Raw genomic sequence first — 12,406 nt, 5'->3', positions numbered from 1 at the left:
AGCTACACCAGACCTGCCCAAAACTGGTGGGGCATTCAGCTAGTTGGAATGGTACCACCTCATCACACAGTCTTGGTTAACCCTTTGCATTTGGGAGGTCGAGAGAGAAAGAGAGAGAGGAAACAGGGGAATGAAGATGGGTGCGAGGGGATTTAATGGAAATTGAAGGTCAACGTTAATGCCATCCAGTTGGAGGGTTCCCAGACAGAAGATATGGAGATTCTTCAGTTCCTTCTCACCCCCACCTTCCCAATGTTCATCCCCCTCCTCTTCAAGTACCCCACAGTGATCCACCCACCCACACGGAGGGAATTCCATGGCTCCCACCATAAGGCGGAGAGGAGTCCTCCTGCTGCTTACAACAGCAGGACCAATGAGCTCACACTGCAACTCCGTCCCTGTGCTTGGAAGGCACAGGTCTCCCAGATGCATCCATGACTCTGCACAACAGGGAGATGCAGTTATTGAACTAGAATAGAGTTCAAGGACTCTATCAGTCGTTGCAAAAAAAACTGGGGAAGGCGACGTTTGGCATGCTTGTCTTCACCGATCAGGGCTTTGGGCACAGGACGCCTTCTACAACGTCGGTGAGGGTGCAGTGCACAGTTGTGGTCAACCAGCTACAGGAAGGATGTCATTAAGCTGGAAAGAATGCATAAAAGATTCACAAGAATGCTACGGGAACTGGAGGGGACGACTTACAGCTGGGACTGTTTAATCTGGGGCATCAGGGGCTGAGAGGGATCTTACAGAAGTTATAAAATCACAAGGGGTATGGAGAGGATACAGGAGTCAAGATACAGGGCTAATTGAAGGAGAGTGGGGAAAGATTTAAATAACATTTATCCCACATGAAGGAATGATCTGCCAGAGGTCGTGGTGAGAATCATGTTAAAGATTAAACATTAAAATTTAGACATACATAACTGGCACACAAGCCCGTGCCGCCCAATTGACCTACAACCCCCAGTATGTTTTGAAGGGTGGGTGAAATCCGGAGCACTCAGGGGAAACCCACTCAGACACAGGGAGAAGGTATACACTCCTTACAGCGTTGGATTCGAACCCGGGTTGCTGGCGTTGTAACAGCATTGCACTAATCACTATGGGTCAAATGCGCGCTGAGGACCAGTTGTTGCTGGCTTAGAGGAGTTGGGCAGAAGGGCCTGTTACCGTGATGTGGACCTCCATGGCGGTGGGAGTCACTGTGCTAGAGGGATGCCCTCTCCTCATCTGAGTGATTCGACCTGTATTGGGGTAGGAGATCAAAACAGAAGTAACCTTTTGAGAGAGTGGAGGGAAAGGCTTGGGTGATTATTATTCCAGCCTCGTTAGCCAAAAAGCACTGCCAAGGGCAGATAACATTAATTTGTAGATGCTCAAGTGAGCAGTGTTTTGGAGGAACTACAATCTGGGAAGTTCAAAGAGATGCTGGAGATGGCAGAGATAGGGAGGAGCGGCATGAGGCAGCAGTGGGAAAACAGGGCTCTTCACAAGTTTGGCACCGCTCCCCTAAACATTCAGTTCCTCAACCCCCGGTAACCAGAGGCTGCACGGTGAACACATCGCGCTGAAATGTGCTCACCTCAGGTCAAACACAGGCCTGCACCCTCTCCCGTGTGAGTGAGGAAGGCTGTAGCTCCAAGGTTCAGTACAACAACACACCCCATCCCGATCTGGAAGCATCACCCCAGTGGCAACTACTCCTACCGCCAGCTGACATGTTTCTTTCAAGTTTCTCCTGCTGTTCGTTTTGTTTTTTGAATTAACAATAAACAGTGGCCTTGCTCATGAACGAGTGACGATAGGAACCTCCTGTTCAGGGACACCCAGTGCTGGCCTGAATGTATTTGGATTTTCAGAAGGCATTCGACAAGGTGCTGAACGTGAGACTACTTAACAAGATAAGAGCCCACAGTAATTACATGAGACATATTAGTGTGGGTAGAGCATTGACTAGTTGTCACTAAGTTGGAATACAAGGATCATATTCTGATTGGCCGCCAGTTGCAAGTGGTGATCCACAGGGGTCAGTGTTGGGGCCACTTCTCTTTAATCAATGATTTGATTCATGGGATGAATGGGTTTGTGGCCAAGTTTGCAAATGATATAAAGGTAGGTGGAGGAGCAGGTAAGATCGGAGGCTGATGAAGGACTTAAGACAGATTTGGAGAGTGGGCAGAGAAGTGGCAAATGAAAGCTAATGTCGGAAAGTAAACTGGTGTGCCCTTTGGTAGAGAAAAAAATTAAAAGGCAGATGATTTTATTTAAATGGGGAGAAAAGTGAAAATATCCAGATGTAAATGGACCTGGGAGTCCTCGTGCAGGATACACTGAAGGTTGAGACAGTGGCGAAGAAGGCAAATGCAATGCTGGCATTCATTTCAAGAAGAATAGAATACAAGAGCAGGGATGTGATGTTGAGGTAATATAAGGCACAGGTGAGACCTCACTGAGCATTGTGGGCAATTTTGGGCTCCTCATTTAATAGATGAAGTTGGAAAGGATTCACTGGGATCATTCCATTAATGAAAAGGCTATCATATGAGGAGTGTTTGGCTCTTGGCCTGTATTTATTAGAATTTAGGAGAATTGGGGGGGGGGGGGGATGATCTTATTGAAACATTTCTAATGTTAAAAGGCATGGACAGAATAGATATAGAATGGTTTTTTCCCCATGGTGGGAAAGTCTAGGCCAGTGGTTCTCAACCTTTTTCTTTCCACTCACATGCCTATGCCATCGGTGCTCTGTGATTAGTAAAGGATTGCTTAAGGTGGGACGTGAGTGGGAAGAAAAAGTTTGAAAACCACTGTTTTAATCATCTCTAATTGACTTGTAATGTGCACCATTTCATAACTCCAAAGGAAATGGGACAATGGCAATCACAGAGCACCGATGGCATGTGAGTGGGATGTGAGTGGAAAGAAAAAGGTTGAGAACCTCTGGTCCAGGACAAGAGCCCACAACTTCAGAATTGTAGGGCGTCCACTTAAAACAGAGATGCAGAGGAATTTCTTCAGCCAGGGGTTGGTGAATCTGTGGAATTTGTTGCCACAGGAGGTTGTTGGGGCAAGTCATTGGGTGTATTTAAGACAGAGATTGATAGGTTCTTGATTAGGTTATGGGGAGAAGGCCGGGCAGTGGGAAAATGGATCAGCTCATGATTGAATGGTGGGGCAGACTCGATGGGCTGAATGGCTTGAGACTCCATTATCTTCATCACTTCCAATCATCTCTCTTCACCAGTGGCCCCTGTCAGTGGCCCAAGCTCTGGAACTACTCCCCCAAACTTCTAGCTCTCCACCCCTCCCTTTCCTAACATGATGCTCCTGTAAGCATGAATCATCAATAAAACCTCTGGTAACCCAATGCTCAGAAATGGCCACTAATGCGAAGAGCCTGGAGATGCTTGGTACCCTAATGGTGCCATAGGAATCGTCAAGAAGCCGACAATTCTAATCCCAGCATCCTGATAGGACATTCTAACTGCTGACAACAATCACAGGCTACAGCATTGTACACTGGTAAATGGAGAGAGCTGGGGAGGGTGGGGGGGGTGGAGGGGGGGGGCTGCCCCAGGACATTGAAGGCAAGTTCCATCTCTGGGCGTTCCAGAGATTACAATCAGTCTGCTGGCTCCTCATGGCCTGGCTCAGACCTTCATCAAACAGCCGCGTGGCTCTCCAGGGAACGAGAGATGGGACAGGCTTTCCGACAGCTGAACAATTATGGATTTTCAGAGATGGAGATCAGTTGAGACGTGACACTCAGCTGTGAGGGAGAACAGGAGGAAGAAAAGGACGAGGGGGAAGAGACGAAGGAAGGAGAGAGGGGTGAGGAACAGGAGCATAGACCTCTCCCACTCCCACATACATATGTACACCAGGCCCATTCCCACACACACATGTACACCATGCCCATGCACACATGCACACCATCCCCACACGCACATGTATACACACACACACACACACACACACACACACACACACACACACACACACACACACACACACACACACACACACACACGATATGATGCTGTAGGTTTGCAGACCAGTGTAATCCTTAGCTAACTATCCAGCAGCCAATATGGAATCTCACAGTTAAATTCAGATTGGCCATCTGGAATCTTAAAAGCTAGTACTGTAATTTTGTGTCTCTTGGGGGTTGAGTGGAAATCTAACCTCCTTATCTGTTAACATAGTGACCAGTACAGTTGGCTACTTACTTCTGACCTCACAAGCCACTCAGTGACCAGGAGAAATTCAGAAGCCTTTCTGGCAATACCCAAATCCTAAAAAAAATAGAGAGAAATTAACCCTTTGCACTCCAAGTCCCGGTTTTCAGGGACGACCAACAAGCACATCTACTCTGTGACCCTGTTTTCTGGCACTGGTTTTATACCTAACCACCAGCTGGGTCATATTGGTGTTCCTGCTGTAGTTTACCCATGGACCCAGACTGGAGTATATATTATGAAAGGTGAGGGTTAAAAGCCACTAAATAACTCAACTCCCCCCTCCCCCACATGCAGAGACTCTCTCCCAGACCACATTTACAAACAACTGCCCCCAATGCAAACAGCTGGAGCCAAACATGCACCCGAATAACCCAGATCAACCCCAAAATCGTGACCTGCCAGCTCCCCACGCAGGACCTGACTGCACTCAGCGCAGGGAGTTAGGGTGAGAATATGCTGGGTTCACCCCCATCATTCAAAATGGAGTAAAACACGAAAGTCTGTTGTCCTTTCGTAAAAACACAGGAACTCAGCCGGTCTCGCAGCGCCCTTAGGAGGTAAAGCTTTATTATTGTTTCGGGCTCTGAACCCATCCTCAAGGTGTATGTAGTGCGAGACAATGGCGGGGGTCTGAATCTCCATTCATCTCTTGGGACTGGGATGTTTGCAGCAGAGAGAACTATTTTGCCACACAGAAGACCGTAGCTGTTTGTCAAGTCTGCAGCTACTGGATCACCAAGTACGGTCACCAAGAACTGTGAATAAGAGAGTAGGGGGGTAAGCAGTCTGGTTCCAGCTTTAGGAAGGGCATCCGCAAGTTGGAAGGATGCAGAGGACATTCCTCAGGATGTTGCCAGGACTGTAGACCCCGAGTTTTAGGGAGAGTCTAGGTCTTTATTCCCAAAAGCATAAGGAGGCTGAGAGGGTGACCTCATCTCTCTTTGGCTTGGCTTCGCGGACGAAGATTTATAGAGGGGGTAAATGTCCACGTCAGCTGCAGGCTCGTTTGTGGCTGACAAGTCCGATGCGGGACAGGCAGACACGGTTGCAGCGGTTGCAGGGGAAAATTGGTGGGTTGGGTGTTGGGTTTTTCCTCCTTTGTCTTTTGTCAGTGAGGTGGGCTCTGCAGTCTTCTTCAAAGGAGGTTGCTGCCCGCCGAACTGTTAGGCGCCAAGATGCACGGTTTGAGGCGAGATCAGCCCACTGGCGGGGGTCAATGGGGCAGGCACCAAGAGATTTCTTTAGGCAGTCCTTGTACCTCTTCTTTGGTGCACCTCTGTCACGGTGGCCAGTGGAGAGCTCGCCATAGAACACGATCTTGGGATGGTCCTCCATTCTGGAGACGTGACCCACCCAGCGCAGCTGGATATTCAGCAGCGTGGACTCGATGCTGTCGGCCTCTGCCATCTCGAGTACTTCGACGTTAGGGATGAAAGCGCTCCAATGAATGTTGAGGATGGAGCGGAGACAACGCTGGTGGAAGCGTTCTAGGAGCCGTAGGTGAGGCCGGTAGAGGACCCATGATTCGGAGCCGAACAGGAGTGTGGGTATGACAACGGCTCTGTACACCTCATAGAAATTTACAAAATCACCAAGGATAAAGGAGATTTCCCAGCACAGAACTGGAGCTGAGATACAAAATGGAGAACGTGGGTTAAGAGTGAAATGGGGAAAAGTTTTTTTTGGGGGGTGGGGGGGGGAGCTTCTTCACCCAGAGAGTGGCGGGAGTGTGAAACGAGCTGCTGCCAGCTGAAGTGGTGAATGCGGTCTCAATTTTAAGAAGAAATTGATCAGGTACATGGATGGGAGGGGTATGGAGGAATAGGGACTGGGTGCAGGTCAGTGGGGCTAGGCAAAAAAAAAAGATTCAGCACAAACTAGAAAGGCTGCAGGGGTCTGTTTCTTTGCTGTAATATTCTAGTGGGCATTTAAGAGGGACATCTTTTTTCACTCAGAGGTTGGGTGTACCTAGAGCTACCTGCAAGAGGAGTCTATAAAAAGAGGTTGAAAAGGCTTTGGGACAGATCTACACAGGAAGAGCTCAGAAGGATTTAGACCCAAATGGGACTGGCCCAGAATGCGCGGGTTGGGCCGAAGGGCTATGATGAAGAGGTCACTCTGGTTCGGGGCTTTACTGAGGGGGGGGGGGTCAGCGCTGGCTAATGGACCACATGGACTTTCCATCTGTCCTGGAGAGGAGGGGGGCGGGGGAATGTTTGGACACAGGTTTTCGACCCTCACCAACGCTGCCCTGACCCGCTGAGTGTTTCCAGCCCGTGGGGGGGGGGGGGGGGGGGGGTGTCTTACACGTGAACTTTACCTCTCAGTTCCCCCGCGTAACGACTTCAAGACCGCGAATGCATTCCAGTCCAGAATCGCACAGCATCGATACGATCGCACCCGAATATAGCATCAATTTAAGATTATTTGCCCCAGGGAATCTTTTGCACTGGGACTCCTTCACAGAGGGTCCGAATGTTCCGTGTTTCTGGAACAGGCGAGGATACTTTGTATCGTTTGCAACTTCTGAAATATTGCAAAATGTTTTCCCAAACTTTGCATCCAAACATTTCAGGGAGCGGAGACCCGACCTTTACCTTTCTCCTTGTCCATTGCGGTTCAGATGCGAGTCCTGTCTCCCACTCGTCCCATCTCTTTGTCCGGCTCCCCGCTCCGCCGCTGTTCCCAGCCACAGTCGCTCTGCGGTGGCTGCGCCGCTTCTTAAAGGATGCGAGCGCTGGGACCATGTCCAACACTCCCAACAGAGCACCATCTAGAGCCAGGGGAGGTCCGAACACCAGGGATGCTGAACCGGGTCCGGGTTCTGGTCTCGATTCCTGGTCCGGGTCCTGATCCTGATCCGGGTCCAGGTCCTGGTCCCGATCCTTGTCCTGATCCTGATCTAGGTCCTGGTCCCAATCCAGGTCCGGGTCCTGATCTGGGTCCAGGCCCTGGTCCCAATCCATGTCCTGATCCTGATCCGGGTCCAGGTCCTGGTCCCGATCCAGATCCGGGTCCTAATCCTGATCACGGTCCAGGTCCTGGTCCTGATCCATGTCCTGATCCTGATCTGGGTCCAGGTCCCAATCCGGGTCTTGGTCCCAATCCAGGTCCGGGTCCTGATTGTGGTCCAGGCCCAAAACCTGGTCCCGCTATTTGTTCATCTCCCTGCTCCTAGGCCGATCCTGGTGCAGGTACCTGATCCTAGTTTGGGTCTGGGGTCCGGATCCTGATCCTGATCTGGGTCCAGGTCCTGGCCCTGATCCTGGTCCGCAGGCCTGATCCTGATCTGGGTCTGGATCCTGGTACATTGTCCGAGGTGAGACTGGGAGAGAGCTAGGCCTTTGTGAAAGTATGACTGTGCATCACAAGATCTAACACCAGCCTCTACACCTGATTCATGTGGTAACAGGCTCACCAGTACAAGGGCACAAACCCAACACTGACTCAATGTAGGACTGGCTGGAAGTGCTCAGCAGACTGGCAACAGGAGTGCAGAGAATCATTCCACGTGTCCCCAAAACAATGATGAAAGCAACTTGGGCAGATGCAGGATTATCCTGAAACATGGACTCTTGCTTTGTTCCCCACAGATGCTGCTCCACCTGTTGAATATTTCCCTGCATTTTCAAGTTTATTATCATCCGATTGCAGTGACTGGGGTTCAAATCCTGCGCTGTCTGTAAAGAGTTTGTACGTTCTCCCTGTGTCTGCGTGGGTTTCCTCTGAGTGCTCCGGTTTCCTCCCACCCTTCAAAACGTACTGGAGGTTGTAGGTCAATTGGGTGTTATTGGGCAGCACGGGCTCGTGGGCCAAAAAGGCCTGTTACCGTGCTGTATTTCTAAATTTAAATTTGAATTTACAACCCGACAAAACAGCGTTCTCTGGTCCTCAGTGCAAAAACATGCAGATGCGCAACTAGACATAACACACATACAGACAAACTATTTGTATGAAGTAAATGCAAACATATACAGTATAAAAATAAATAAATATTGTTCATTAATAGCAGAGCCTCGGAGGGTGAGTGTGAGCAGTTCCTTCAGTCATTCAGTGTTCTCACTGCCCATGGGAAGAAGTTCCTCAGCCTGATGGTTCTGGCTCTGATCCTCCGGTACCTCTTTCCAGACAGGAGCAGAGGAGATGTAATTCATAAGGTATCTTTATACCCTGATGACCTTTTAGTCTATATTTCAGATCCTGAGAAATCCATTCCCTCATGCTGTCTTTGATTTCCCAATTCAATACATTTTCAGGCTATAAACTGAATCTCCACAAGAGTGAACTATTTCCAATGAATATCTATGACCCTGTCTACGTTTTAGAGTGGTTAAAGGACACTTTACATATCTTGGGGTTAAGATCACTCAAAAATTTTAGAATTTATTCAGATTTAATTTCCTCCCTTGATTGACTATTTGAAACAAACATTTTCTAAATGGTCTCTATTGGCCATAACTGTAATAGGTCGTATAAATGCTATCAAGATGATAATTTTACCCACAGTTTTGTATATATTTCAAGCAGTTTTTATTCCTAAATCATTTTTTGACAATATTGACTCTAAAATTTCCTCTTGTATATGGAACAGTTACTTTGAGTTAATTTCATTTGCAGAAATTAAAGAAATGAGGCTTTACCTAATGTTAGATTTTATTATTGGGCAGTTAATATTCGATATATTATTTTCTGGGTATATTATTCTGACAGACCCGAGCGCCCTCATTGGACAGACTTGGAATTGAAATCTGTACTGAGGTATTATTTTGGCTCCTTATTGGGAGCTGCTCTTCCTTTTACCATTTCTAAGAGTCGACATACCTTCAACCCAATAAGTAAACATAACATTATGAATTTGGTTTCAATTTCACAAATACTTTGATTTAAAAAATTTTAGTTTATCAAGTACTATTTATCTCATCGTCTATAAATGATCGAGCCATTTTTTTGTAAAAGCAAAGGAATTGTTCTATTTTCTGGATCTGCTTATAGATGGATGTTTAATGTCTTTTGATCTAATAGTTAACAAATATAATATCCCTAAGTCGCATTTTTATAGATATTTCCAAGTGAGAAGTTTTCTCTATCACATCAACCTGATTTGGTTGACACTCTTTGAATCCTTCCCATAAGGGTAATATTTACGATAATTTATTAAAATTGCAATCGATTTCTAATGAAAAATTAGAGGAGTTTCGGAATTGGAACGTCAGTCACTTCTCCCTGAGGAACTTTGGGAAAAGATTCTTGGAATGATTAATCCCTCTTCCTTATGTGCCTGATGTGCATTGATTCAGTTTTAAGTGGGCTCATGGGTCACAAGATAAACTGGTCCATATCTTTCCTAATGTTAGTCCGATGTGTGATAGATGTAAATCACGTGGCCTCATTAATTCATATGTTTTGGTCTTCCTCCGCATTGGAGAAAAATTGGACAGATATTTTCAAGGCTTTGTCAATTCTACTGGGTATTAGATTGCAGCCTAATTCATTGACAGCTATTTTTTGGAATTCCATTCCCAGAGGTGGGTCGGGTACCCACCTCTGCACATCGGGTTGTAGCCTTTGGCCAGAAGAGCCATTCTATTTAAATGGAAAGATCCTAATTCACCTTCTTTGATGTAACGGCTCTCTCAAGTTATGACATGTTTGAGTTTAGAAAAAAATTAGAAGCTGCACTTCCAATACCTCCGTTAAGTTTGAAGAGACGATGTCATTTTATAAAGTATTTCTGTATGAGTTCATTTGTATTCAGACTGTTCTGGATTTCTTTTGTTCTTTTTTATTGGCAAGGACGAGATAAATAGTTTGTACTGATCTGTTGTAGTGAATTCTCAGTTTAGGCCACCTGGCCTTTTTTTTGTATACTTTGGAATATTCCAAGGGGTTTTAACAATAATTTATTTTCTCTTTTTGGAATATTCACATTTGAGGGGAAAGGGACAATATTGTATAGATTATATTAGGTATTACAATATATTGATGTTTTTATTGTTCGATTCTGGATTCTATTCTTCTCATGTATTGTTTAAGTTTAATTAAAAAATCAAAAAAGAAAGAAAATATGGTACAGAAAATATGACTTTTATATAAGTGTGTATGGTAGATCCGCTGTAAAGTTGGGCAGATTGATGGCAGATGGAGTTTAATCACAATGAGTGAGGTGATGCCTTGTGGTAACTCATGTAGGGATAGGGCCAGTACAGTAAAGCATGAGGCACAAAGGAATGTTGACACCTTGGCAACAAGTCCATAGTTCCCCAAGAAAGGCAATGCAGATCGACAGGTTGGCGAAGGAGGCCTACTTGCTTAGGTCGGAGACACAGAATACAAGAATTTGGATGCTATAGTACAACATGGAATTTAGCAAGGCCTCTGCCAAGAACCCACGTGGCTGGCTGTTTCAGATCACATGGGATCCAGGATGAGAGGCTAGTCAGATGAAGGAAAAGAATGGAGGATGGTCGTGGAGGGGTGTTACTCAGATGGGAGCAGTGGTGTGCCTCATGGATCAATGGTGAGTCCACTGTCGTTTGTCATCGATATCAACAGCTTAGATTACCAATGTAGTTAGCTGGTCAGTAAGTTTGAGGATGGCACCAAAATGGGTGGTGTAGTGGATAGTGATGAAGATAATCTCAGATCAAGTCAAGTTTATTGTCATCCGATTGCACAAGTACAACCTGACGAAATAGTGCTCTTTGGTCCTCAGTGCAAAATACACAGACACACAGCCAGACACAACACACATCCAGACAGACGGGACAAGTATTAATTTATAACAATAAATAAATGTGGTTTTGTGAATATGAGAGTCTCAGATGGTGACTGTGAGCAGTTCCTTTGGTCGTTCAGCATTCTCACTGCCCCTGGGAAGAAGCTGTTCCTCAGCCTGGTGGTGCTGGCTCTGATACTCCTGGACCTCTTTCTCGACAGGAGCAGCTGAAAGATGCTGTGTGAGAGGTGGGGGCAGAAGTGTTAGGGAAATTCCAGTGATCCTCTCTGCCACTCTTATGGTACTGTGGACTGACCTCTGATCCATTTCTCTGAATTACAAAAGGATCTATGTGAACTGGGAAAGTGGGCAAGGGAACGGCAGATGGAATTGATCATGGATAGGTGCGAGGTGGTGCACATTGGTGGGTTAAAGCAAGGCAGGGCTCTGGGAATGTTGTAGAACAGACTAACCTGGGGCACAGGTGGAGAGTATTCTGATGTGGGTAGACAGACAGTGGTGATGTTGACATTTGGTGGGATTAACTTCATCAGTCGGTACATTAAATGCAGGAACAGGGAGATCATGACACAGCTGTACGTGACTTTGGTGGGGCTTCACTTGGAGCATTTTGTTTAGTTCTGGTCACCCAGCGATGGGAAAGAAGTAATTTAACCGGAAAGGTTGCCAAGGTTCCTGAGAACGATGGGTGCTTGAATTATATGGTGAGACTGGATAGGTGGGGACTTTTCTCCCTGGAGTCTGGGAGGCCGAGGGATGGCTTTCTTGTAGTTTATAGAAATACAAGGGGCATAAATAGCCTTTTTCTCCAGAGTAGGGGTGTCTGAACCTTGATGGCCTAGATTTAACCCTTTGGACTCTGCGTCCACCAACAAGTGCATATACTCCGTGTTCCCATTTACCAGGACTGGTTTTGTACCCAACCACCAACTGGCTGGTACTGGTGTTCATAATGGAGCTTACCAGTAGACCCAGTCCAGAGAATATATTATGAAAGGTTAAAAATGGCTCAAGACCAAGAATTAAGAGGAAAAATTTAAAAGGAATCTGACAGTGGTGGGTGTGTGGAACCAGCTGCCAGAGAAAGTGGTAGAAGAGAGAACAGTTGTTACATTCAAGATATATTCAGATAAGATGATGAATTGGAAAGGTTCAGAGGGATAGAGATCGAATGCAGAAGTTTGGGATGAACTTGGTCAGCCTTGGACAGATTTGACTGAAATTTCGGTGACCCTCACTTTACCACACATTGGTTTGGAGAGTCGTGTGCAGTCTGGTCACCACACTACAAGGTTATGGTGGCACTGGAGAGAGAGAGCAGAGGAGAATCACGGGGATTGAGAGTAAGATTTAGAGAGGGGGGCTAATGGCAGAACAAGAAAGACTTTGGGAGAATGGGGCAGAGAGTTTGAGCGAGAGGAGCATG

The 12,406-nt window shown here is 46.5% G+C and overlaps 1 protein-coding gene across 1 annotated transcript in view; it reads right to left on the bottom strand.

Moving 5' to 3' along the window:
* The window catches only part of LOC138752914 (actin filament-associated protein 1-like 2), a 44,284-nt gene extending 37,353 nt beyond the window's left edge, over positions 1 to 6,931 (bottom strand). The window contains exon 1 of the mRNA XM_069915526.1: positions 6,842 to 6,931. Within this exon, the coding sequence (XP_069771627.1) occupies positions 6,842 to 6,857 (16 nt within the window). The 5' untranslated portion in view covers positions 6,858 to 6,931. The remainder of the gene's footprint in view (positions 1 to 6,841) is intronic.
* Positions 6,932 to 12,406: the final 5,475 nt, after the last annotated feature.

Source organism: Narcine bancroftii, chromosome 2, assembly GCF_036971445.1.
Source record: "Narcine bancroftii isolate sNarBan1 chromosome 2, sNarBan1.hap1, whole genome shotgun sequence".
Taxonomy (NCBI): Eukaryota; Metazoa; Chordata; class Chondrichthyes; order Torpediniformes; family Narcinidae; genus Narcine; species Narcine bancroftii.
Note: the sequence above shows the minus strand (reverse complement) of the source record. Positions and strands in the feature narration are given on the sequence as shown.